This window comes from Gossypium hirsutum, chromosome D09 (genome assembly GCF_007990345.1).
Source record: "Gossypium hirsutum isolate 1008001.06 chromosome D09, Gossypium_hirsutum_v2.1, whole genome shotgun sequence".
Taxonomy (NCBI): domain Eukaryota; kingdom Viridiplantae; phylum Streptophyta; class Magnoliopsida; order Malvales; family Malvaceae; genus Gossypium; species Gossypium hirsutum.
The window spans coordinates 47,235,362-47,262,732 of NC_053445.1; the positions used below are offsets into that span (position 1 = coordinate 47,235,362).

Consider the following 27,371-nt stretch of genomic DNA (forward strand, 5'->3'; position numbering starts at 1 on the left):
CACATGTTATCCCAGTGAAGCCTTTCTGAGCTGTTTTATCTATGCCATTTCTTTTAGTAGGGAGGTAAATGAACTGAGCTTGAACGAACCTACCTTTGTTCATGTTCATTTGTTTATTTTTAGGCTTGTTTGTCTATTTAACCATTGTCAAAATGCTTGAACATAAATGAGTATGAATATACTGTTTATGAAAAAAAAAAAAAAAAAAAAAAAAAAAAAAAAAATCAAACATAAATGATAATATATTATAAAAAATTAAACCAAAAAAAATACTGTTATATGTTTGTAATTGGTACATATATCTATTATCTCGATTGTCTGGTCATATTTTTGCTAAATCTCTATGAATTGCTAGTTATGCTTATCTTCTCATGGTGCTGAAGTTCCTTTATTCTGTTTTCTATGTAACATTTTTGTAAGTTGGCTGCATGGTGTTACTGCAGGAATGTGACATTTTTTATCTCATTGTAATTACTACACTCGCATCAGTAAGGATCTTTTATCTACTGGTTTGAAGGCATTTGTGCAAGCTTTGAAAGGTATAATCAGACATTTTTTTGTAAACCTTGTCTTAATTGTTTGGGTCTAGCTTTTTTGACGTCCTTTCTTTTTGGGTGTGTATTGATACTTGAAAAAGTTGTGCCTTCATGTGGTTTCCTTATCATTGTTACTGATCCTTGAAAGTAGTCCGGAACATTGGGAAAATTTACTCGCATTATTGTCATAACATGTGCAATACAGGCATACAAGCACGATCAAGTTAATGCTTACATTTATGTATTCATGTGCATAGGGATGCATGCACTTGAAAATTTCTGAACTTCTTTGCACAACATTATTATATTATTTATTGGACTTGCCTCACGTTATTTCATCATTATGCAAAACATTCCATGTTGTTGTGGAGGTTACACCCTATTTATTGGACTCAATCTTGAAGGTCCTAGGTTCATATTCTAAGATGGAGGGGTGGAGTTTTTGGGTTGGGAGAGGCTACTACCTATTGTATATCTCAAAATTCTTATGTAAAAAAAAAAAAAAAAAACCCTTTCACATTGAGATACGCTACAGCCTTCCATGTTCAGGTGTATGCATGCCTATTTAGGAATTTTCTGGTTGATATTGATAGATTACTACAATCTTCAGGATATAATTGCTGTTTTTCTTGTATTCTCTTAATACTTGTGAAATATAACCTTGCCCTTATCATTATTAATTGTTTTTGTTGGACTAACATGTTTATGCTACAGAATCTTGAATGATGCAAATGTGGAGCATGCATATGATGGTTTACTATGGACTTTGCGGTACACCCTTTTGACTATAAAATTTGGATTGTTGTTGGCTTTTTTTTTTATTGATTCTGTTTATTATTGTCTTCAAAATTGTCAGATTCAATGGTTGATTTATTAATGTCTCTTGGATTTAAGATTCAACTTTTCCTTTGAGCTTAAAATTGTTGTTACATGCATTAAAGGAGTCTGCAGGAACTCTCATTGATGGAGCTGCCTTCAAATGCTCAAGTGGAGATTTCATTGAGGTCATCTCTTATCTCAAAAGAGGTACATTTTTCTTAGTACTCTTTCTTTTGGGATAGTTTTCTGTAATTTGACATACGCATGTTTCGCTTATTGATGTATTAAAAAAACAGATACTCATAATTTTAGGTTGGCTTATATATTGGATTTTGGTGTCTACTCCTGGCACTATGGCTTGTTTGTGCTAATTGGTGTTACTGTTATCTCATATATTTCAAGTTCAAAATTAGATGTTTCGTTATATCTAAGTCCGGCATTTTAACCTTGCTAGTAGGCTTTGATTTTGGTTGGATGTTTAATGGTTGTTACCTCGTTTTGTTTTCTTGGCCTTTAGTTGTTCCCCATTCATTGGAATTGCTTGTTCCTTAGTATTATGTCTAGGCGGGGAGTGGTAAGTTGTGTTGTTTCATGTTGTTTACAATTAGTGTTATGGTTTTAAATTCAGGTTAGATTTCATCTATTGTTAATCAGTATTAGGTTGGATACTTAATAGGTTGTAGCATTGAATTGGGTTTGCTGCCTCAAAGTAGCATGCATTTGGAGTTGTAGAGCTTAAGTAAGACTATCTTTTTGTGGCTGGTTATGTCTCAATTAGAATTTGTTTCTTGAATTTAAGATTTTTGAAAAGCTAACTAGAGGAGTTTTCCCACAAATATGTGCTGTTTCATCTGCCATGAGGTATATATATAATTTGAGTTTTTCATGCTGCAGTTTTCATAATAGTAGAGCTTGTCAAGATTAGCCTTAAATGGTTTATGCTAACATGTCAATATTTAGAATTATCTAATGGAACCATTCCTATTTTTATAGTTTGAATGGCATTGTCTATAAAAGTAAGAAAATATCAAAATGATTGAAAAGAACATCACCAGAGAGATATAGCTGAATATTTTCTGACTTTGTATATGGGAACTACTATTGTACAATGCACATTAATTAATTAGTCCATATTATTGAAAAATTGCATTTACATTTGACTTATTCTTCTTCTTAATGCATTAATACTACGCTATGATCAAAGTACTAGGAGGGGCTTGATTCTAAATAATTGTAGGCATAATGGACATCCCATGTAGGCATAGTGGACGTTACATACAATATGGACTTTGTATAGTAGGTATAAGACACCTATCACAGGGGAACTATGATGGGGTAGTGCTTGCTCTGATACCATGTGGAAGTAGCGATAGAAACAATGTTTTGTGTTTATTTGATGTAAGTGTACAAATAACCTGGAGAGGCTATTAGGTTTAGAACCTAAATTTAGAACCAATCCCTTAAGTATGGAGATTTCTATAAACCATTACAATAGGGAACAAAGAAAATCTGTCTTATCTAACTACACATACAGTGCACCAAATAAAGAAACAAATACTATTTAAAGAACCAAAATAACTGCAGCTGTAATAGATGGCTAGCATATGGCAGATCTTCAAGTAGTAGTTGACTGATTTCTTAATTATATCTTTGCTTTGGACGAGTTCTCTCTTTTAGCTGTTTTTACTTGGTATTTGACAAAAACTGCAGTTCGATTGTGGTTGGCAACTAATATGGAGCCATCTTATGCATGGATTACCAACATTTAGCAACGTAACTCCAGTGGTAAGTTCTCTTATGCCTTTCCCTCTTGTACTTATTTTGATAAGTAGTTTTAATCTTTTGTTCTCCTCAATATGCACTGAAATTTGTTTGGAAAAAGAGCTTTCCAATGCATTATGATTTCTTTTTGTTAGAGAAATTTAAGTTACCTGTGAGCCTGCTATAACATATTGATATCGAGGAATCTTTGTAACAGTTGAACTTGAAATCAAAATTTAAAGGCAAAACAATTGAAATTATCAAGTGATATGGTCATTCATTTCTATTTATTTAATTATCATATTTGGAGTTTTGTATGTATATTTATAATGATTGAGGTTAGAGCGGGAATTCTTATTTTGTAGCAGTATAAAATGTTCTAGAATTGATAGTCGCTATTAGTGTTTATGCAGCTGGAAATGGTTACTTCATTTTTATTTTGGAGCAAGTTTCTACAACCCAAGATGCTTACTTAGGTCTGGTCAACTCTTGAAATGATATGATCTAATCCTGAGATTAAGTTTCCTGCCTTGCTTAAGCTGCAAGTTATCTGTTCTGCAGTCCGTCTTGCTGTGTGGGTGCCTTTTAGGGATCTAAAAGTGGCTGTGATATGGGGAAATAGCCAGTATTTAAGGGTTTTGCTCCCATCTGCCACCATTAATCATCGTAACTGCTCTGTGAATGCAATGAACCTATCCAAAGAGAGAATCCCAATTTCTATAACAAATCACCAAATTTAAGCCTCAATAAATAAAATACAAAAAAAAAAAGAAAAAAAAGAGAATCAATTCAAGGTAAATGACAAGTATTGACTTAAAATATACCAATGTTCCCTTAAAATTTTCAAAATCTGATTCTAGGGCCCGGTGGAGAGAGATTTATGGCATTCATAGCCACCAGTCGGCAATCAGTTCCAATTGATGCCGGTTGAGGGTTAAGCTGAGGTTGAGCATGAGAAGGCTGGTTTGTTGGGTCAGGTGGCTGGTTTGTTATGTGAAGGTGAAAGAAAATTAGAGGGATGCCTGGAGAGTTGGAACTTGAAACAGATAAGAAAACGGGAGAAAGGGTGGGGGTGGTTTGAATGTTCTCTTTAATTATTTCAGTTCGGTTTTTATTTGCTTTTTTAAGATAAAAGGGTTGAGGGAAAAGAATAAGTGAGCAAGCAGTGGTAGAGAATGCTTTGAAGATATAGAAGAAAATTTGAGAGGGAAAGGGGGATGATAAATAGTGTACTAATTCTTTGCATGTAAATTATCATCATAATAATTTTTTGCATGTATTATAATCCTTTTTTTGTGTCTTTGCTTATGATCAGATGGTTAATTGAATTTTATTGTAATTAACAATATTTCTTATCATAATAATTTCATAATATTTATAGTCTTAACCATTCATTGAATGTTTATAGGCAAATCTTATCATATTTAGCTATTGTTCTTTTAATAGAAAATAATGTGAATAATAATGCATGTAGCTAATTTTCTTTTAATAGAAATTAATATGAATAATGTGTACTTCATTATATAAACAAATAAATTAGAGTGTCATTTTTATTTCTACCAATTATCAGCTTTATGTTTTGAGAAACTCTCTTGTTTTTTAAAAGCTTTTCTCTAGTCTTTATCTCTCTACCAGTGCGATCCTCCTTAGCTACAGGGTTGCTTTTTAGGCAGCTTGGCAAAGACTCTAAAAAATAACATAGGAATATCAAAATTATTAGATTTACTTGTATATGAAACTTCTCTAAAGTCCTAAATTTTACAATGTAATTATTGGCTATGTCATGTGTTCATAATATCATATTGCTAAATAATCTTGGTTCAGTCAGCGTTTACAAGTAGTTGGAGAACTTGCTTTGTGCTAAATAGATATTTTATTGGGGGTTTTCACTAAGTTTTGGTCTTGTTTGGTTTCCTAGGAGATTTGAACTAGAATTATGTTGAATTTTTATATGTCATGTCCAATGACCTTTTTAGATAAAAAGGCCATCAAATCCGTCTCGTCCTTTAATTTCAAAATTAAATTATATGCTTGAAGGAAGAGATTTGTGTCTAGGAATACTTTTTATTATTTAAAAATTCTTGAAGGATTATGTCCCAAAAAAACAGTTGCTAGCTTTTGAAACCATGTTTTGTGATTTACTTGCTGTTTAAGCTTTTGCTTGGATATTAACTTGTATATTCATGCAGGTGGATGCTGCACTGGCGCTCCTTGGGAGCATTATTTCAAATGTGAGTGCTGTTCTACATACCAGTGGCCTATTAGTTAGTAAGAGGGTGCTGTATTTTATTTAATTAAAACTCCCTAAATTGATCTGGTATTCTCTCATTTAAATGTTTTTATTTGGTTTGCTCGTGATTTTGTCGTTAGGATTTGTCAAACACATGTGTTGTGCCTCATGACGCATGGGATCTTCGATTATTTAAAGGAATGCCTTCCCTGTAAGCTCTCTTTGCTTTGACCTGACGAAAATATTTGTCATTAGGAGTCTTTAATGAAAAGGCAAATAAGTTCTTGCTCAACGGTTCTAAAAAGGTTTATTTAGGCAATTTTCTTTGTGAAACTTCTTCATAACATATGGTATTATTTAAAGAAGGTATACTGATGGGGTACAAGTTAAGTAAAATTTTGAATGGAGGGAACTAAATATTGAATTTCAACTGAAAAAAGTTGGATATAGTTAAGATGTATGCTTATTTGTCTATATTTAGTTTCATTAGCTGTTTCTACTACATCTGGCTGTATATAACTGCATGCAATGGATATAAATGTCATCATTTGTCAATTAAAACGTCAAGTAAAATAGAATATGGCTACTAAATGTGAGTCTTTATGTGCAAGCCAGAAAGCTGAACTGCTGAATTGCTGATTAATGGACTGATTAAAAACCCCAGTTGATACTTGAAAATCTTGTCCTTGCTTTCTCCACTTCTCTTTTTGATGGAACCTCATTTCAAGTCTACATATTATGTTATTCTTTTATCTAATTGTCTGGCATTGATGTCTTTCCAGGTGTACTCTGTACTTCATTGCCTGTTATTTTTCTCGTAAGGGATCTCAGGTAAGTGGCTCTGACTGGTTCCTTTTGGATTTTGAATTGTTACCTCACAATTGCTTTCACTGTCTCTATGTGCTGCTTGGGATATTTGTGTGTTATTTTTCATGTATCTTGTATATATTTTTTGATACAATGTACCTGCTAGTTGGTTTTCGCTCCAACAGCATGCATTAGAGTTTCTTAAAATTTTAGATATAATAATTTATCTCCATAGCTCTCTTTTGAAAAGAAACAAGCTAATAGAAGAATTTTGGAAATATCTTGTTAATTTGGTTGAATAAACTAGAACTGATCACCTTTTTATTTTAAATTCAAGCTGGTATGTCAGTTTTGTGTGTGCATGATATGAATGGGGAGTGAGCCATCTGATTTTTGCAGGGTGACCTGAGGGACATTTTACATCTACGGAAGTATCTTCTAAGAGCAACTTTGGGCTCTCTTAGCTGGAATGTATGTTTCTCTTGATTCCTATACCACATCTGTCCTTTATTTGACATGATTTTTATTTTAGTTATTGCCCCTTCGAGTTAGCATAGAAGGTAGAACTTTCAGACTCTGTTTATATGTTTGTTTCTTATTTACTCCATGCTTGGTTTGGAGGAATGGCTATTTCATTCCTTATTCTGTGTTGAACAGTTATGCAAAAGTTTGGTTGAAAGGAATAGAGATTCTGAGATCTCCCATATGAATGACTGTTTTGGGTGGCAAGGAATAAGTCTCCTTTAGGACAATTTTACCCTCACATATTTTATGTATTTCCAATTATATCATATTTTCTTATCCTATTATTATTTTTCTTTGTTTATCTTTCTACTGTTCTTTGTCTAGATTTTTCTTCATTTCTCAAGCATTTGATCTGCTGTTCTGCTATAAGTTGATCCAAATATTGAAGCATGACTGATGCAATGAATGTTTTTTTAAGCTTTTAAGTATTAATACAAGCAGAAAAGAAGAAAGAAACCCAGAAATATCAATCTCAACTTGTGGTAAAAAACCCTCACAAATTAGTTTAAAAATATGCTATTCTGCTGCATATAGAATCTGTAAATATATAATTTACATAAATTTACAATGTTTTGTTAAAAATTATATAATGATTTTAATTTTTATTAGTAAAATGTTATTATTAAATTGAAGGGTAGAATAATTCTTTTATGTCTATTCCTTGTTTATTAACATCTTAACCAATCAAACATCTTAACAATATTCTTCCTTTATTCCATTCAATGATATGTAATATCTATTCCCTTTCTGCCATATTTTCATTGAATGGCTACTCCATTCTCAATCTAATCCATTTAGTGAACCAAATGTAACATTTCTGTTTTAGGTCAAGATTAGAGTTGGAAACATTTCTTTTTCGAGAGGAGGAGCTATCTTTCCTTTTTGGCTGTTGGCAATCAATCAAGATTAATTATTATTTAATGTGGTGGCAGTGATTTCTAGATTTGTTGTCGAGTCTCTTCTCTGAGAATCTTCATTTTTAGGAGTTAGGAGAAATACCATTCTATTATCTGAAGTTGCTGTAAAGTTAAATTTCTTGATCTCGTGTGGCTGAGCCATCTTTTAAGCATATTGCTACTTGGAAGTGGAAGCAATAATATCCTTGGTCATTTTCCATTACCGCTTGCGACTTTCTTTGGTTTATTAGGTGAGTGATTTTTGTTTTGTTTCACCCTCCTGAAGCTAGTTTTCAGTAGGCATAATAGCCTGGACGTTTTGGGGGATTCCCATAGGCCTTTTTTTCTTGAAATGTATTTATTGCTGCAGGCCATTTTTTCCTGCTTCCATTGGATCCTTTTTAGGGCTATGCAAATTGTCTATCTTTAGAGTTCTATTACGAGTTGGTTTTTGAATGGTGCTCAAGTTTTATGCCCTCTAGTCTTTTTTGGGGTTATGCAATGTTCCATTAAGAGTTCAACTACAAGTTGGTTCTCTGAAGTTTGAACCTCAATTCAGTTCGGTGCAATCTATTTTTCAAGTCTGTCCTTGCTAGAAATTTTGAACTGAGAAGTTTGTTTTACGAGGAACTTTTTGGTGGTTGTGTGTGTATATATTTGGCTTGTGACAACGAATATATAATCAGATTTATATTCTTATTTGTGGTCAGTTTGTCACCTTATAAGCTATTCATTTGCAGCAGTATAAACTGTTATTTTAACCTTAAATTTTTCTTTATTTATGGAATGCAGGAACCTTCCTTACTAAATGAGCGCTTGGTATTATTGTTACCAGCAGCAGTTTATGCTCTTTGTGCTGGATGCGAACCTTTTACCCAGTGTTACAAAGAAATTCACCTGTTACAGTCTTTTGTGGATGTTATTGAGGTTGCAGATGATTGGATCAAGGTTTGTTATGATGGTTGACATTCCTTGTTGTGACATGATTTATGAATCTTATACTATATGTTGTTTTTTCTGATAAATCGAATTTGGATCATGTATATAGGCTGACGAATATGATCATGAAAAGCAGCTTGAAAATTTTGAATGCTCTATTGAAGTTCTTGCAAATATTGATTTGGATTCAATTATTCAGGTTATGGGCTGTTATTTTCAAAAGCATTCTTCTTGTTCAGGTTTATATGATTTATTGGTTTTGTTAATATTGATAAAATTTCAGGTTTCCTCATCTCATTTTCATCAAAGTTTACGTCTTCCTCGACAATTGAGAGAGTCACTTATGCAAGAAATGGAGTCCTGTATTTTGGGACTTTTAGCAGATCTCAAGTTTGAAAAGAAGCCTTTGTCTGATATCTTCTTCATATGCGCTCTACTATGCAATTTCATTTATGGATTATATTTTACGAGGTTTGTATTATTTTCTCAAGACTTGTCTTTATCAGATTTGCTTTCCTTCTTTTTTATTTGTTCACAGTGCATCCATGATGTTGGAGTTACTTATTATTACATGTTGTGTTGCAGAAAATAAAACCTATTCTTGGTCTTTCTCTAGTATCATAAGCCTTTAGGTTAAGTGGTTGCTTTGTATAATATCAAAGGGCTTTCGACCTAGCAGCACGTTTGACTCATGCATGCTTTTATATTTTAATTAATAATCAAATTTCAGTACAACATATATGGTGGACTGTGCTATTTCAAAACAACGTTTAATTACAATGTAAGTGGTGGATTGTCCTAAGTCCATGGTAGCCTGACAAGATTGCAGGGGGACTTATTAATACTTTCTCATGGAAAAAATAAGCAGTTTCAGTGAATTTTAATTGATGCAATGTTAGTTCAGGCAATTAAAATTATTTTGTAGGCGGGACACAATTAAAACTCTGGAAGGTAGTTTGGTAATTTAGTTTAGTGTTTCTAGAAGTTTCTAAGAATTTCATGTGGTATATAATTTCTTATTAGGAGTCTAAGTACTTGTAAGTCAAGGAATTTTTCAAGAGCTTCTCTTAGTTTCAATCTCTTGTTTTTGTTTGGTTGGCCTCTGGTTAATCAAATTAGAAGTTATTTGTTTCCTTGAGGGCATGGTTGCCTTCTCAGTTATAACTCATCCAAGTTTTTTTTTATTTTTTTTATTTCTCTAATTGTTCTCATCCTTCTTTATCATTGATCTCTATGGTCTAACTACTATTGCATGCTTCGAATTAAGCCGTTCTTAAATCTTAGATTCTTGAATGCATTCTTTAAAGTTTTAGAACATTGTCCTACATAGTGCCAAAAACTTGAGTCTACTGCCTATGACTAAAAATATGTCATCTAATCTTCCGGCAACTAGTGTTCAGTTTCACCAAATGAGAAGGCCTCAAATTATTGGAACTTTCGTACATATGAGGCCCAGAAGTTGTTGAACTTTGACCTTTGATCCCTATAAATAGAAATCTTGATATATGAACAAGTAAGCAATTTTCCACTTTGTTGCAGTTTGGCAAAATCTTAATTTTTACTCGGGGTGAATTTTTGTGAAACTAGTGTTTTCTCCAGCGAACATTTTAATTTGACCTTTTCTACCATGGAGACAACCAATTTGTTTTTAATTTTTCTTCTATTGAGATGGTTGATGTGAGTTAATACTTTGATGCTAACCAGTCCTATCTGTAGGTTATTCTGGCGACTGAATAATTTTGTCAATTTCCCTGATTCTGTTCCTGTAAATTTTTCTTTGTTCTCTTTCTATGTTTTCTCCATGGAAGGTGCCCTGCTGTTTGCAGTTTCACTCTATTAGAGTGTAGATTTTAGGGTTGCAGACATGTTAATGTCTGTAAAACGAAAACAACTTTTAAATAGAATTTGACTAGACTGATTATGGCGAGTTTGGCTGTGGCATTTCTTGACAAGTTCATGCCTTAGTTTTATTTTTTATTTGCAGTTCAGTGGTCTAAACAAATGTTTTTGTTAACGGATTGATTATTCATTACGTTACATGGATTGTTTATACCAGGAATGGAGAAGAAGTTTCATCATTTCTCTCAAAATTGGGCCAGTTTTTGTTAGAATTGCTGAACTATGCTGTTAATGTAATTCAAGAAAACAAAAATGACTCCAGATCTCTTGGATTTTTGGGCTTTACTTCCAGCTTTAACCAAAAAAGCGCTATTGTTGTTTCATTTAAAACCTTTGTTCTTGGGCCCCTTTTCACACAAAGGAGGGATGGTGATGCCCTGGATGTTGTACTTTATGATGCTGTAAAGCAATCCCTGCAGAAGCTTCTGAAGGCATTTACTGAACTGTACGATGAATATACTGAAAGTATAACTAACCTTAGGTCTGAGTTATTGGCATCAGATTCTTCTGGATCTGATTCTTCTATACGGATTTCTAACCATGCGGATAGCAATAAAAGTAGGATCATGGACATGGAGTTGGATGTAGATGAGGATGGCCAAGATATGACTATTCAGACATCTAGTGGGAAAACTCCTTCTGGTGGATCTTTCTCTGCAGTGAAGTGGAAGTTGGGTATGGTATCGCTAATCTCAAGTTTTTTCTTGGTTCTGCACGATAAAACTTGGGATGTCCTATCGAACCTCCTGGGAAAAGAACTTGACTTTAAGGTATTAAAGGGTGTAATAGTATTATGCTGTATGTGTTTCCTCCTGCGTTATCTGTGTTTAACTGCTTTTATCCCCCACTTTCTTTAATAATTACACTTTTCAATGAATTCAGGTGTATGAGGTTATTTTGTGCAATCTTTGTCGGCGTCTTCCCTCATTATATTCTTCAAAGCTGACAGATCTGGTATGAAAAATGTCTTGCTGATGATTATGTCGAATTAATAAGGATTTCCTGTAGAAGTATTTGTAATAGAAACCATAGCAGCCTGTTTAATGCTGATGCCATTTTAGTAGGGTTTTTTTCTTTTTCAACTTTTCCACTGTTCTGTCTAACATTTCTTTTCTTACTTTAGGTCAATTTAATAGATAACAGGATCGGAGTGCAAGTTAGTCAGAAGCTTGATTGTTTTAACATTCTAGCTGCTATTGGTTATTTGCTTGATACCCTTCTTTCTTTGGACGTTGAAAAGGATAAACATGGTGTCGTAGCTTTGGAAGAAAGAGAAGCTAAACGGGTACTTAATAATGTTATTTTGCCTTTCTTGTTTATTCTTTGTTATTGGTTTTATATGCTTGATTTGAAAAGAAATGATGATTGTTTATCTTTGTAAGAGATTGGGTTTTCAGGTGAATTTCTAGTTTTGCCTCAAGATATAATACATCCACAATTTGAATACTGCAGCCTGTGTGGATTTGGGTCAAATTTGCCACGGTTTTCTTCATTGTTTAATGAATATTGAGTTTTAGATATCTTAAGCTGGTTTTAAACCAAACTGATCTTGGACTATGTCAACCTAAAATCAAGATCGAGCTGGACTTGAATTTGATTTCTATTTGCTAACAAATCAGTAAATGTAAAAGCCAATCCAAATTAATTTGAAAAGATTATAAATTGAAACCTTAACAACCTGAAGCAAACTGGAAGTGAGAACCTGAAATGATCCAATCTGCCCTGCTGCACATATTGCCGCATCTATTGTGGTAAGCCTAGCAATAGCTGTCATTTGATGCATTAAGAGAGTGGTTGGTTTCTGCTGAAAGAAAAATAGTATTATAGATGGCTAGAAGCCTTAAAAGGTGAAATTTTATAGAATTTTAAACTTTTTCTCACCATCAGTTGCTTAAAAGGGGAATCATCATTTTATGGATTTTAGGGGTGATGTGGGGAGTTTTCAGTTAAGAAGAATAAAATTAAGTTTAGATCAGGTGATATGAAAACTTGTAAGTTCTCAGGTGGGGTGAAAATTGTCTTGGAAAGGTATTGAATTTTGATTTCAACCTGCTTTCTTCACCTTTTCTAGTGCCATAACCGCTGATTATAGCACTGTGCTCTCTTCAAGTGGCATGCTGCTTTGACAAAGTTTCCAACTTCCTATCTGAAATTTTTTATTCAAAGATTGGACCTCTTTGATGCAAAACATAATATATTCTTATGCTATGATGATGACGAGATTGACCTGGAGATTTGTTATCAACCATTGTGTTTTGGCTTGATATTTTTTATTGCAGTCCTTGGTGTGTCTTGGGGAGCTGGTTGGCAAAGTTGCAGAATTTGATCTTCTTAACTGGTTTGGTCGTGTTAAGCTAATTGACTGCATATGCAATTTTGTTTTACTCAGTCCTGAGGTTGGCCAGGTGATTATTTTTGATCCTTCCCCTATATAGTGCCTCTCATATTTCTCTTCTCAGACTGGACGGAGAAATTCATGCACCGACTAAAATAATATATTAGGAGTAGATTTAAAAAAAATTAGTGCTGATATGATTTTGTATACTTTTATGATGTGGAAAATCTAAGAACTTGTAGGTCATTAGCACTGTGAAGGCACCTCTTCTAGATGAGAAACATTTTGAATCACTTTAATTAGGCATTCAGGGGGCTATTTTATGTAAAAGGAAATCACATTTAGTAATTTAAAGTCAAGACATATAAACATGCCTCTAAAGTATTCTACTTCCTGGACACATGTAATTTCGAGGAGTAGTTTCAATTCCTTTTTCAGTTTTTTGTAGTTCTAGTTTTCATCATTGTCTCTTGGTTTTAGGACATCACGAATATTTTGTCCTTTTTGAAAATTATTTAAATAGAACGAACTGATTGAGTTCCTTGTTCATTCTCCACATGCCACTATATGGGGCATTTTTTCTGATTTGTAACCATCTACAGACAATGATTGAAAAGCTGCTTTCCATGCTTCATGATCCTGATTATCGAGTTAGGTTCATTCTAAGTAGGCGCATTGGTGTTCTATTCCAGACCTGGGATGGCCATGGAGAGCTCTTTCATGATATTTGGTGAGTTTCTTGATGTGTTTTCAATTTTATGAAAGGCTTAGCTAAGCACAAGGTTTTTTGATTTTGTGTGTTGGAATATGTCATAATACAGTGGTTAGTTCTTGTTAATTGTTAAGATGGACATCCATCCTAAAACGAATTGGCAATAGTTGGAGAGGCCATTGTTGTGTTTATCTGCCTAAGATACCGCAATTTAATATATGTGGGATTTCTTTTTATGATCAATTCATTACTCCCCCTCATGTATGAGAACAATGGACCTATCACTTGACATGAACTTCGCATGTAGTCATACTGGATCTATCTGTGACATGAATTTTGCATTGTAGGCATAATAGGTCTTTCACCATGGGACTAAGGAACGGGGATAGGTATCCCCAATTTTAGGCATCCACCCTAAAACTGATTAGCATTTGTTTGAGAGGCTCTTTTTATATTTATGTGGCAAAGATTCCCCTAATTTATCATCTGTTTTTTCTTTTGTTTTTTCACCATTTAAGAGTTCTTATGTTTCAACTTTTTTCTGATGCATATGCCTATTATTTTGTGTATACAAGTATTTGTTGTTTTGCTTTTAGTAGAACAGTATTGGTTTTAATGCTGGTGAAGTTCTATTGTTGCAGCTGTTGACATTGCTATCTTCATCTCTATATTTTTGTGTTTGAGCACCGTAATGATATGATAGACATCATCGTCTTTATATGTTGTCTTTGTTTTTTATTTTACGGACAGATTTATGCTATCCATGTTTAATTTTAAGATGGGCATCCAACCTAAATCCAAATAGCAATAGGAAGGGAGGCCATGTTATATTTATGTGCCTCAGATGCCCAGAATTTAATAAATGTTTTTTTTATCACTTCAATAGTTCTTATGTTTCAACTTTGTTCTAATGGACTTGTCAATCATTTTGCCTTCTATTTATTTTACTGAGTCTACCAATATTAAGGCTATTTTTGGTTTGAAATTTTATTTTTGCAAACTGCTTTTGTTTTATACTGTTTTTTTCCTGGAAAATGTGTTTGGTGAATGAACAATAAAAGCTGTTTTTTTTTCTAAAATGCAAAATGTTGAAACGTGTCTAGTGTCACTGTACATACTTTTCTGAAAAGAAAGATTAAAGAAAGAAAGAAAATATCCAATAAATTTATCCCTTTATATATATCCAAAGTTCACAGGGGTATTTGAATTATTGGGAAATGGAGTCTCTGACTTTATTCTTTAATGTGCTTTTCACTAAGAAGTCCTGATGTTGGTGATGGTGATTTGGGTGTTTTCAAATAGTTAGCAGTTTCAGGTTATTTGTTTAGGCTTTAACTTTGGCTAGCAGGTACTTTCTCATGGAAGAACTTTTGATGTTTACGGCACATTCTAAACAATGTTTTGCTTTGGGCAATTGTGCTTTAATAGCACCTTCTTATGCAAAAATAAAATTATATCATACCATGTGCATGAGAAATGACAATGGGCCATCTGTGGTAGGTTCTTTAGCTAGGAAGATATCTCTAGTTTTCATTTTGTTAAACAGTCAACCTGTTTTGTCTCTTGATGATTTAGTCATGTAGGAGCTGTTGATCCATGATTGGAGTTTTTACCCACTCCTGGATTTGTAGTATCTGAAAATCTGCTCCGCCTTTCCTAACTAGTCTTTCTGAGAAATATATTCACTCAATGAACTGGAAGTAATCACATAATAAGTGTCTGCAGTCAACTGCTGCATGTAATGTGAAAATATATTCATAAATAGCACCTTCAAAAGTGCCCTAAGAGCACTTGTTGGCAAAATTCATTTTCTTTATAGCTTTCTTATCTTGTGTAGTCTTGTATGCTAGATTTTTTTGCCCAAAACAAGTTTCAGTTGAAATTCTAATTTGAAGATGGGTGTTGTTTTGGATGGAAAAAGGTTTGATAAAGTTTCATGCTGACTAGACGTGTTCTCTGGAATCTACTAATAAAGGGATGCTGTTGAAAAATGTCTTTCTAAGCATCTTTCTTCCACTCTGAACATTAGAATTACTGTCAAAAGAGTAAAAATTCATGTACATTATCTAAAAGGAAAACGGAAATACCCTACGCGTTTTCATGTTCTATCTTATATTGATCTCTCTTAAGGAATTAGTGTGAAGGGTATATTAGTATCAGTATACTTAATAGTTTTAATTAAGACTTACTATAATATATTGGTTCTCTAGTTCTCTTCAATCTATTTTTTCCCTTTCCATTAACATTTTTAGATTGATCCTTAATCATAAAAAAGTAACACATTGAATTGTAACACTTTCTTGGTTGTTTTTGCAGTTCTAACTTTGGCATCGAGTTAATCTTTTACTCCAAAGAAAAACTTGTTACAGCTCGGGAAGTTCTTGCTGCTGGTCCACAGCCTCGTCAAAAAGTTGAAACTGTCATTATTACCCTAATGCAGCTTGCTTTGCATAGTGAGAACATCGAATTAGAGGTGTGATGTGATTTTGTTTGTTACTGTAGCACCTGCCCTTCTTGAACCTTTTTTTTTATTTTTTTATTTTATGATTGAATGGGTTAATTGTGCAATTTAGAAAAGGTTAATGGTTGTATTCATTTAATGTGCAGGCTGTTTTCATGATGTGTGCAGTTTCTTCCATTGATCCTTGTCAGAGGTACAATATTCTACCTTTTTCTTTGTGATTTTTACCAACACGGGTTTGTTCCTTTGAGTGGTAATCTTTTTGCTTCAGGGAATTAGTAAATGCAGCACTTGATAATTTAGCAAGAAAGCTAAAGTATATGTCAAGAATGAAGGTGAGCAGATTTTCTTCATTTTTAATTCACTATGATTGTTGACATGGAACAGCGATGGCTGTGATTTGTATTTCTTGAGGAGGTTTTACCCTGTCAAAATGCCTCTTTATGAACTCCCTTTCAAAGCATTCAATGGAAGGATTGATTCTGGAATTTGTTTGCTGGAAGTTTTTGATTTTCCGAACTATCTGGACCTTCATTTTGCTTTAACTTTGCAGAATGTTTTTCCTTTGCAGTACTTGGAAGAACTTGTTGGATCCATTTTATTTTGTTGGGTTGCTTGTGGTGTCAGCATAGCTGCTCTTGTTGAGGTAACTTACCTGTTAGCTTCTTATTGGATTCTGTTTTGTTTGAAAAACACAATAACTGGCCTCTGTTTTAGTCAATCAAGTATCTTTTTCAACAACTCTTATGTTGTGTTGGTTTGTTGTTTTAGCAGCAGTTGTGCTTTTTGATACAGTTAATCTCAAAATTCTTTAAAATATTCTAAGGTAGCAGTTTTTATGTGCTTTCTAAAGGTTGCTAAATGTTATTGAGTCTGCTCATTCTCTTGTCTGGTTGTTGATGCTAATAAATGATAGAAGTCACTGAATGAGTTGAAGTGTCATCTGTTCTGATTTACTCATCTACTTGGATGACTATATCAAATACATTGATTATGTGTTGTAAACTTGGGTAATATTTTGTTATTAGGGTTGTTTTGTTTGCTTTCAATTATTAAATGTGGAAAGCATGTTTTGGATCCTTATTTATTTATGTTCCTTATTATTTTTATGTACAATGTTGCTTTTCCATTTCTTTTTCCTTATGGATCTAAACATTCTCTGACCATTGGTGGTTATTCTTTTCAGATACGACAACTTTTTGTATTAGATGCTGAACCTAGTTATTTCTTGCAATATTGTTTCCATTGGCTTCTTCCAGCTTTATTTATTCATGAGGACAACTCTAACCTGAACTGGATTTCTAAGGTAGGACAAATTCCTTGTCCTATCACCTTTCTGGTTTGAATAAATAAAGACATTTTAAGGTTTATGGTTACATCTAGGTAAAAGATCTTTAGAGAAATGTCACTAACCAAAATTTTGTCTTCTCTTTTTCAAGAAATTAAGTTTTATAGGTGGTTTTGGTCAATCTGATATATGTTTTGTTTTAGACGTACTAGTCTCTTAATGATATCTATTCCCTTTTCTACTTACATACTATATTCTGTTTTACTGACATGATTAGTTGATTTCAGATTGCTGGCCAACCTTTGACTGTTGTGGTTAAGGATCATTTCGTGCCAATTTTTTCAGTTTGTATGACACTGCATTGCAGTAAGAGCTCTGGTTTTGAGAAGGGAGCAATGGTGCTTCAGAACTCTATTTTACATTTTGCCGAGATCTCTGAGAGTGAAAGAGATAAACTCATAAAGAAAAATATGGTATGTTCCCTGTAAGTTTGATACATCCAGCGGTTTATGATAACAAAATTAGGTGGAAAACCTTTTTAAGTTGGTTTTGGCATGACAACCCTGCTGAGCAGGATACTTACAGGAAGATTTTTCTGATAATATGCATGACTCACTTTGTTACTATAATATGCATTCATTAGTAACAGTTTCTCAAGATTTTTCTGATAATTCCTGATGATTCATTGTACAGGCTGACTATAGCAAAAATTAAGTGTCCAATCTAGAACCAATTGATATGATGTGGAGGCGGACGACTTGAATATATGGCTGCATTAAATTGAAATCTTATTTGATAGTGGATAACACCATTTAATTCTCATCAGTATATATAGGTCTGGTAGTGATAACTAAAAACCTAAACGATTTACGATGTGGACAGTGAATCCAGAACAAACAATAATTACATTCAAAAAACATTTTTAAATGAGAGTAGTTTTAGTTACATTTATTTGGACAGTATTTTCTCGAAGTGTAGCACCTTTAATTATGCATTCAAAGCATTTTAGTTCTGCATCATTTATGAAGCCTCATTTATTGCAAAATCATTTTATATTTCGGGACATAGCTTTTATAATCATGTATGATCAGGACCACATCAACTCTAACGTTTGACTTTTTCCTCTTTTTTGTGCATTTGTAGGTGTCTATTGTCAGTCATATTCTTTCTCTTGCATCTTGTGCATCAGATCCAATTATTCCTTTTTTCTCCAGGGATACTATTGCCCGTGCAATACAAACAGTTGTTGATGGATTTTTGGAAATGTATGTTACATTTAGTTTTTATTTATTTATTTATTGTTCATTTTGTTAGCTTTTCTTTGTTTATTATTCATTTCTCCTTTGGCTCATGTAGGGATGATCACTGTGCAAGTATTAGTGTTGTTGACAAGATTAACATCTTTCGTCCTGACAGAGTTTTCATGGTGAAGATGCTTTCTTATAACAAGGATTTCTATTTAAGGATATTTCAATGAATAGTCTTCCTTATCTTTTATTTTCTCACATTCATTGTAATTTTGCAGTTTATTGTAGAAATGCATTACAAAATTGCAGCAGCTATTCATCACAGGCACAGATGTCATCGGTTAGCTTCAATAGAGGTGCTTATAACCGTTCTTGGGCATAGAGCTGCGCTTTCAAGTACATCCAAGTGAGTTGCGATCAAAGTTTTATTGACTTATTCAAAGTTACACATGTGCATGTGTAAGACATCTGCACGAGCTTCTGAGGTTTTGTTCTAGCAATTAGTGGAACTTGCCCTATACTGTTTTGAACGGGTTGTATCATACATATAGTCTATATATAGGTGTGATACGAGTTTTTTCATTCCTTTGCTTGTGTACAATCAGAAGAGTTTTTAAGATTCATTTTATTTATAACGATTGATGGTTGTGATTAGTTGAGCTATCGTAGTGTCTGAGAGTAAGCTATAAAAACAGTGAATGAAGATCGCATCAAGACTAGGAAGGAAGCAGGGGTGAAGTTTGTGTGGAATTCCCCTTTATTGTTGTAAACAGTTGCATATAGAAAAAACTAATTATGGATGTTTGGTTAACTGCGGATTCAGGATGGGTCTTAATTTACAAGTTTTCTTTTCTTTCTCAACATCTAACTTTATCTATGGGTTTAATAGTGAATACCATATTAGAATTCTTATGTTGAGTTGATTACCATTTTAGGATGTTTAGTTGGGCCTTTTATCATCTAGACTGTTGCCTTATCTCCCATATTTCTATTGTTTGAAACATCCTCCCCACAAAGTTGCACTGCAGAATAGTTGTGCACTTGCTCAAAGACAATTTTACCTATACTGCGTTTTCAAGTTTGGGATAATAGTAAAACGCAATTGATGTTGATTAATTTAAGTTTTGGTTTTTTATGTTTTTGATCTTTTCTTTGGATTCTTTTAGTCTCCAATGACAGGGTTGTGTGAAAGGGTAAATTTCTCTCAGGAATCTTTGGCTGAGTTTAGTTGTGATTTTTTGATGCCTGGCTTTTCAGAAATGTCTTTGAGGTTTTGAAAGAATTTCAGTCTCATGCGTGCTAGTTTTGGCTTGTACGGTTATTATTTAAAGTTGTGCACTTTAATGAATTGAATTCTCATTTGAATCATTCTTGAGTTAATGCAGTTATCTTTTCAATTTGATTGGCCAATATATTGGTTGCCATGCTTTACAAGATCAGTGCTGCTGTATAATTTCTTCCTTACTCAAAACTTTTAAAAACAATCCATCTAAGGAAATTGTTGGTGTGCTTGGTGAGCAACTCCAGGTATTTTATTTGCTGAACTCTTTAAAGACTACAATTTATTAACTTGGCGAAATCTCTGTTCTCAACTTGTTTTCTTTTGCAGTTTTTGGTATCAAAGTTGGTGGCATGTTGCATTCCTCTTGAAGCTGAAGGGCAGCGTTCTGCAACTGTATCATCTCTATTTTTGTCTTTGCTTCTTGAGCTAACAGTGGAGTCTGATCCTTCTCTTTATGAATATATTAGAGTAAGTATCTTTGGCTTCCTACTGTAAAATGGAGGCTCTTTTATTATACCTTAACGGCAAAGTTTTCCAGATGCATGTGATATTGTTTTGTATGGTTATCTTTTGAACGTTTGGAAGCTATATCCTTGAACTTATTTATGGAGTATTCTATTTCAGGAATTGGAACCCTTTCCTGAAGTAGATATCTTTGAACGAATAAGAAACTTCCACCAGGATTTATGCCGAGCATACTCTCCAAGAGACCATTTATTGAAGGTAAGACTGAATGAATTCTAGCTAAATCAATATATCATTATATGTATGATTGGATGATTTACTCACCACGGTTTTTCTGTTCTATTTCTCCCTTTTTGTTCTGCTTGTTTTTAGATTGTGAAGAGGTCTTGCAACCTTCCACCAAGATTACTTTCATGGAGGTCAATGTCCTTTCTAAACTTGCATTTCCATGCTCTTGGTTCTTCAGATTGAAGCTTATATAAATACCTTTGGGTTGTCTAGTTAGCATGCAGGTGGTAAAACAAAAAAAATAGAAACCAATTAACACTAAATCACTCCCTGTACATTATGAAGTTATATTTTATAAAGTGATTGTTTTCAAAATGCTTAAGGTGTTGCATTCTATATTTAGAATGGGTTCAGCTGAAATTTCTGATATGCTGCTGCTGTTAAGATGCTTCATGTTTCTTGGCCCTTGCAGTCTACAGGCACTGCAGAAGAAGCTACTTGCGGGGGAAACATTTCAGGGAGGGAAGACTACTAAAGAATTTGTGGATGACACATATTGGCATGGTGATGGGGAAATTGTGCATGCAGTTTGGACACTTGTTCGCATGTGTGCTTCAGATGATTCTAGTAGGATTAGAGGATTGGTGTCTGATTTAATATCCAGGGTATTTTTATTAGATTTGCTTACACCTTTGCCATCTGATGCTTTATGTGACAGCTTACATGATTTCTGCCTACCTGATTGTGGTTGTAGGTTGGCATTGGAGATCCACACTCTGTTGTTTTTCATCTCCCCGGAGACTCTAATCATATGCATGTTCATGGACCCATTAGTCATAATGGTGCTTCTGAAATCATGGGGTCTAGCGTATCTGAAGAGCTTCTAATAGCACTTTTGAAAGTTTTGAAGAAATACTTAATGGATGATTCTGTTAAAATAGTTGATATAACGTCACAAACACTTCGGGTGAGTCCATAAAGATCTCTTTGCCTCTGCTTTATGGTAAAGTTCCCATTTTTAAGTTGTATTCAATGGTTTCTTTCCTTTCAGTTTTTTATCAGCCAGCATTTTTTTTCTTGACTAGGTAAGCAGTAATGACAACATAAATTCTGTAAGCTTTCCTACAAAATTAATTTTAATCTTATCTTTAGAACATTAATTGCTAATGCACTAAAAAACTATGATCAAAAATAAATTCTGAGTGGATGGGACCAGGAAAGGCGTGTTGTCTTGTTAAGATAGTAAAATATTTGGTGACGGTAAGTTCATTAAAATAATTATCTTGGACCTATTCTCATTAAGTTGTTAGATCTCCTATTTTACTTGTTATTGCATGAAAGAGTCCCTGTAATTATTCTATTTCCTCTCATAATTGTCTTGGACTTTTGGTCAGTGTTCTTGCCACACACGCGCGCGCGCGCATGCTTTTTTTCAAAATATTATTTTAAGCTTCTTTGATGGTAAAAAAAGAATCTTGTTGATTTCTTTTACTCTCTTCTATAGGGAATACTGTCAACTGAAAGGGGTCAAAAAGCTATATTATCATTTGATTCTTATGAAAGATCTTTGATTGAGGTAAATATTCTGTTCTCTGTTTTGTTTGCTTATTATATTGTTTAAACATTATAGGTTCCTTAAACTTATGATTGAAGATAAGAAGAACGTATTTTCATTTGATTTTACTTCATTTTAGCAAGGTTACTTGAAATCATATTGAGGTGTGTATCCACAATGATAGCTGAATTCTAAAAGATTTCCATCTACCACAGTTTCGTTCCCTTGATTAGGTTGAAAACGGCAGGTCCTTGATGGTTGAAAGTTTTATCCAAGTTGAAATTTCTGTCACATTGGAAGATTGGTCTTTTGACATTGTCTAACCCTAAGCTACAACGAGAATGCCTTTGCACCATCTAACTCCACCTGGCTTCATGAGGATGTTAGAACTTGTTTGAAAGAGGGAAAAGTTTATGCATTTTCACTGTACTTGGATTCTAATTGTTTAAATATACAAATATTAAAAGGGGGAAAAATAGGTGATAAATAAAAGAAACCTAAAACAGCTATTCTGATCCTAGGCTTTAGGAAACATAATTACATGATAAATCTAAAGACAAACTATGAAACTTAGTGTTAGTTGACCCACGTCTCAAACTTGCTGAAAATACTATATCTTGCACCCTCTCCCTCAAGCTGGCGCATAGGTATCATCCATTCCCAGCTTGATAATAATTTCATGGAATGTGTTACCATCAAGTCCCTTTGTAAAGACATCTAGTAGTTGTCCCCTTGAAGGAACATATGGTGTACAAATCAACCCACTCTCCAGCTTCTCCTTGATAAAATGTCTATCTATCTCAATGTGTTTAGTTCGATCATGTTGCACTGAGTTATGTGTGATGCTGATGGCTAATTTATTGTCACAATATAGCCTCATTGATCGGCTCCATTTAATCTTTAAGTCTTCCAACATAGTTTTCAGCCATAACAATTCACAGATACCTTGTGCCACCACTCTAAACTTGATTGAGCCACAACATTCTGTTTTTTACTCCACCAAGTCACTAAATTGCCTCCAATGATTGTACAGTAACCTGAAGTAGAACTTTGGTCTATAGGGGACCCAGCGTAATCTGCGTCAGTGTAGGCTTCAAGAATAAGTTCAGAGTTTCTCTTGAACATTATTCCTTTTCCAGGATTACCTTTCAAGTAATGCTTGACTTGAATCTGATCTGGACCTCCAATACCTGTTATTTACTTAGGAGAATCTGATGGTGCTGCTGTGCCAAAGCTCAGTTTGCCTTCTGTCAGAAACGATTTGTGAAATTGCTTTGGTTAGATATTCATTTGGGTTGGATAATTTCTTTGGTGCTGAACCCTATGTACACGTTGCTGTTGTGTATGGTTGTACTAGAATAGAATAGAGGTGCCCTTTTTCGTGAAGCATCATTCGGCAACTCTAGCATAATTAAGTTAGATGTATGAAATATATGGTCACATATGCCTGAGTCAGATATAGATGCTGCTGCACTTTAGTGGAACTTGAATGCTCACAATGCTTCTCTATTTCATATCTGTTGTACTTAATTGGCTGCTTATAGTCTCTTGCTAATTATGATATGATCCCTTTCATTATCCAGATACATGATTTTATTTTATGAAAGTTTTAGATGAATTTTCCTCTCATATGCTTAAGTAATGATCTTCCTCCCCTGCAGGTTCACTCTAAAGGCATTAACTCTGAGCTGGTGGAAAAGTTGTTAATGGATCTGGAAAAGAAGTTCAAAGGTAGTGCATGGCTAAATATTGAAAATGGTGTCTTTTAGTTTAAAAAAGGTTTATGTGGGCTTTACATGTTGAATGAATCTTATCTTGTAGGTTTATTATTGTTTGTTTTAATTATTATATATTTCTTGGATATATTTTAGACTTTGTCAGATGAAGAAATTAATTGTTGTTATCATTGTGAACTTCTATTTGGGAGAATTGGATGACCTTTGTCACCTTTTTTTGAAATGCAAACAAGCTTTCTCATTTCAACAAGGGAAGCATTATAAACATGAAAAACAAAACGTAATTGTAAAGAAAACAGTTAAGGGAGTATGGTTTGGGACAGGTATACCCAAAATCATGCTATCAATAGGCTTTAGGTTATGAGCAAGACAAATATGTTATTATGCCTTGTAGGGACCCAGCATTTTTGGTGCGTTCTGTTTTAGTTAGTTGAAGCTGCCATTGTCAATTTTTGCTTGAACAATGTGCTTGGTTTCTATTTTCTGGTCAATTAAATAACATTTCTATTGGTTTTCCTTTATCTATGTTCTTTGGCCTTTAAATCTATAATGTGTCATTCTATGTTATTACAGCTGAAGACATTTTTTTGGAGAAGTCTACAACTTGGGTGACGCATGGTAAAACTTTTGAGATGTGGATATGTCCAGTTGTATACTCATTGGTTGGCTGCTGCACTGATGTGATCCTAAGGTACTATTTTCATGCATCTTGCGAAATGTTTTATGGTAGGTTTGGAAATTCATATTAGCGATATTTGTATTATAAAATTCAAATTTGCGGTCTGGAAATGGTTGCAAAATGTTGACTTTGATTTTAACCCATTTGGATTTTTAAAGGCATCCACATCTGTGATTTCAAATAAACTTTTAGGTATGTATTTGTCAAATTCACTTAGCTAAAAACTTCTTGCTTTCCAAAACTAAGATTTTTTAAAATCTTTTTTAGATCCTCTGTTTAGCCAAACAATGATTTTTGATTCCCGAGTTTTAAATCAAAGCGTTTGAAAATCTTAAAATTGATTATCCAAATTTAGGGTCTGAAATAACCTTAATAAATTCATACTTCTGATTTCATTCGCTTGATAGTGTGCTCAAATTCCTAATTGCTCAACATGCTATGTTCAGACTATGTCAGGATGTTGTGCTGCTGAAACCGGAAGTTGCAGAGCTTCTTTTGCCCAGTGTTGTTGTCAATTTAGCTGGAAGAAAGGATATTGGTGTTAACATTCAGAGTTTGATTTCTGACCAGGTTGCCTGTTAAACTTTTAGTGGGAGTTTTTGTTAAAAGAGATTGATGTTTTACTAGTTTTCCTTTCTGCTTTTTCTGACCAAGGTTTTTGTTTTTGCTTGCCCCTTACCATTTTAATGTATATTTTCTGTATTTCATGTGTTTATTTACTAATTCACTGTCATTAGGGGAGACAGGCTTTAAGACTGGATTAGAGTATGAGAGTATGGCAAGCTGTATGCTTTTTTGTAGTGAGCACGAGGGTATAAAGTAGGCATGCTGTGTTTTTATCTAGCAAAATTTTCAATATATAACAATTGATAACAAGGCTTTGCGTGATATGTGACCTCTAGTTTTTAATACTCAAAGCTCAAGCATTTTGATGCTATTGATTGTAATAGTGAATGAGTAATTGAAAAAGCAAATTAAGGCCTAGTTTGGTATTGGTATTGCAGTTAGGAAAAGCTTGGATGGAAAAAGTGTGTTTGACGTGAGAAAAGTATGGTTAAAGAGTTTTAAGACTTTAGCATTGATGTTGAAAGGTGTTTTGATGAATTAAAATGTCCAAAAACATATGCATGGATAGAAAATTAGAGACATAAGGATTAATGAGTAAATTTTCGTCGCAAACTACAGCTTTTCATTGTAGAAACACTTGCATTGCTGCCTGGAAACCGGGCCAAAATTCTTACCCCTTTGGAATTGAGGTAACGGTGGAATGCAGCCTTTAGGCCAAATTTTTTCTTTCACGTTTATGTCAAACAGGGCCTAAAGTTGTCAAATAAACTCAATTTTTGGGTAATGGCATATCGTTTAGGATCATGATGTTTTGCTTATCCTTTGCTAGAGGAGCAATCTAATTCACCAGATTGTCATGAGGAACAGGAGACATGCATTATACAAATGGCAATTAGGTGAAGCACCCTTGGATACTAAGGATAGTATAGATAGATGCATGTATTGAATGTGTGAGATGTTACTTTTTGCTGTGCAGTTGGCTGACCACCATTCATTCATCAATGATGTAAAATACCCAAAAGGACTACTTTACTCTTTTTAAAACCATATTTCAGTTATGAATTTCCTCTGAGGGTACTCTTGTTTCTGTTGCTTATAACTCATTTCTTTTTTTTCTTTTTGTTTCCAGTTTTAGTTATTATTTTATGAACAAGATAGTATGTTGTGCAATGGTTTCTAAATTCTGTTTAGGTTAGTTTTAGATGTCAATGCTGGTACTGTGATGCCTTTCTTTCTTCGTTGCCTAATTTGCAATGTATGATCTTAGCTGAAAACACCAAATTGGAATTTTTGCTTTGCTTAATCTGCAGGTTCAGGAGCATATATTTGTGAAGTCGAATAAGTTGATAAAGTCTATACAAGTTTGGTTGAATGCCCTTAATGAACTTCGAATATGTTATGTTCTGGAAAGATCTTCGGGGCCATTAAGAAAGGAAAATTCTAAGGTACATATATCAGATATCCTCTTGATTGTTTGGATGTGGTGCTGCTATTCTTTTATTGCCTCAGTTACATGAAAATTAGATAGAATTAATGTGGAATTCCATGGTTTTGTTGTCTCATTATCCATGACTTAAGACTAAATTGCTAAAAGTTTTGATTGAATGGAGAATGTAAGTCTTAGAATGGTTATATATGGTGCAGTCTTTGATAGGATTTAGTCCTGTAAAGATGATATCTTACATGTACACACATCATGTGCTTAACAGAAATAATTGAAGTTTTCATTCAATCGAATCAATTCTTCTTTCTTGGCATCATAGCAGATGTATACTGTCCATGATAGGCGTGTTATCGCTATGATGTGAAGTTCATGTCAGACAATAGATTTGTTATGCCTATATGTGAAGTTCATAGCACGGGGTAGGTTTGCTGTCCCTACACCTGAGGCAAATTACTAGAAATATAACAGAGATACCTCATCTGTTAAAACATAACTAACCCAGGCACCAAAAAAGAACTAATAATAACTAGAACACTACAGCTATTGCCCATTGGTTTTAGGTTGATTGCCCATCTTAAAATTTGACAATTAATGAATAACATAATTTTTATTTACAATATTTAAATGATTTATGCACACATTCATTCAAGATTGAATACCACTATGATTTTGCCATAGTGGCTTCTTTTTTTACTAATCTTCATTTAATGAGGCTAAAGAGGGGTAATTTCTTGAGCTTGATGGGAAATTCCAATTTTTAGCTTTCTGTAAGAGTCGAAAAAATATGTAATTATTTGATCAGCTACTAATGTAGGAATTCATATTGTTCATTGCATAGTACTGGATCCTGTAAGTCAGGCCTAGGGAGATGAAGCATTTTGTGCTTTGCTGCCATGGTAGCAAGTGAAGTTGTTTTACTCCGCACACTTGAGATTTTGCAATAGCTTACCTGTACTCCAA

The 27,371-nt window shown here is 33.7% G+C and overlaps 1 protein-coding gene across 1 annotated transcript in view; it reads left to right on the forward strand.

Annotated features, from left to right (window-relative positions):
- Window positions 1–503: 503 nt before the first annotated feature.
- LOC107892485 (serine/threonine-protein kinase ATM) overlaps window positions 504–27,371 on the forward strand; it is a 46,641-nt gene continuing 19,773 nt past the window's right edge. Inside the window, exons 1-37 of the mRNA XM_041101034.1 lie at window positions 504–539; window positions 1,251–1,307; window positions 1,478–1,562; window positions 3,066–3,140; window positions 5,306–5,392; window positions 5,487–5,557; window positions 6,129–6,177; window positions 6,553–6,624; window positions 8,367–8,522; window positions 8,623–8,712; window positions 8,797–8,984; window positions 10,570–11,182; window positions 11,295–11,366; window positions 11,536–11,697; window positions 12,692–12,817; window positions 13,350–13,477; window positions 15,776–15,932; window positions 16,067–16,113; window positions 16,192–16,255; window positions 16,492–16,566; window positions 17,107–17,226; window positions 17,496–17,681; window positions 18,352–18,473; window positions 18,565–18,634; window positions 18,734–18,861; window positions 19,841–19,982; window positions 20,065–20,205; window positions 20,362–20,460; window positions 20,575–20,621; window positions 20,903–21,095; window positions 21,185–21,397; window positions 21,516–21,542; window positions 21,935–22,006; window positions 23,647–23,716; window positions 24,295–24,412; window positions 24,847–24,970; window positions 26,278–26,412. Of these exons, the coding sequence (XP_040956968.1) occupies window positions 1,500–1,562; window positions 3,066–3,140; window positions 5,306–5,392; window positions 5,487–5,557; window positions 6,129–6,177; window positions 6,553–6,624; window positions 8,367–8,522; window positions 8,623–8,712; window positions 8,797–8,984; window positions 10,570–11,182; window positions 11,295–11,366; window positions 11,536–11,697; window positions 12,692–12,817; window positions 13,350–13,477; window positions 15,776–15,932; window positions 16,067–16,113; window positions 16,192–16,255; window positions 16,492–16,566; window positions 17,107–17,226; window positions 17,496–17,681; window positions 18,352–18,473; window positions 18,565–18,634; window positions 18,734–18,861; window positions 19,841–19,982; window positions 20,065–20,205; window positions 20,362–20,460; window positions 20,575–20,621; window positions 20,903–21,095; window positions 21,185–21,397; window positions 21,516–21,542; window positions 21,935–22,006; window positions 23,647–23,716; window positions 24,295–24,412; window positions 24,847–24,970; window positions 26,278–26,412 (4,302 nt within the window). The 5' untranslated portion in view covers window positions 504–539; window positions 1,251–1,307; window positions 1,478–1,499. The remainder of the gene's footprint in view (window positions 540–1,250; window positions 1,308–1,477; window positions 1,563–3,065; window positions 3,141–5,305; window positions 5,393–5,486; window positions 5,558–6,128; window positions 6,178–6,552; window positions 6,625–8,366; window positions 8,523–8,622; window positions 8,713–8,796; window positions 8,985–10,569; window positions 11,183–11,294; window positions 11,367–11,535; window positions 11,698–12,691; window positions 12,818–13,349; window positions 13,478–15,775; window positions 15,933–16,066; window positions 16,114–16,191; window positions 16,256–16,491; window positions 16,567–17,106; window positions 17,227–17,495; window positions 17,682–18,351; window positions 18,474–18,564; window positions 18,635–18,733; window positions 18,862–19,840; window positions 19,983–20,064; window positions 20,206–20,361; window positions 20,461–20,574; window positions 20,622–20,902; window positions 21,096–21,184; window positions 21,398–21,515; window positions 21,543–21,934; window positions 22,007–23,646; window positions 23,717–24,294; window positions 24,413–24,846; window positions 24,971–26,277; window positions 26,413–27,371) is intronic.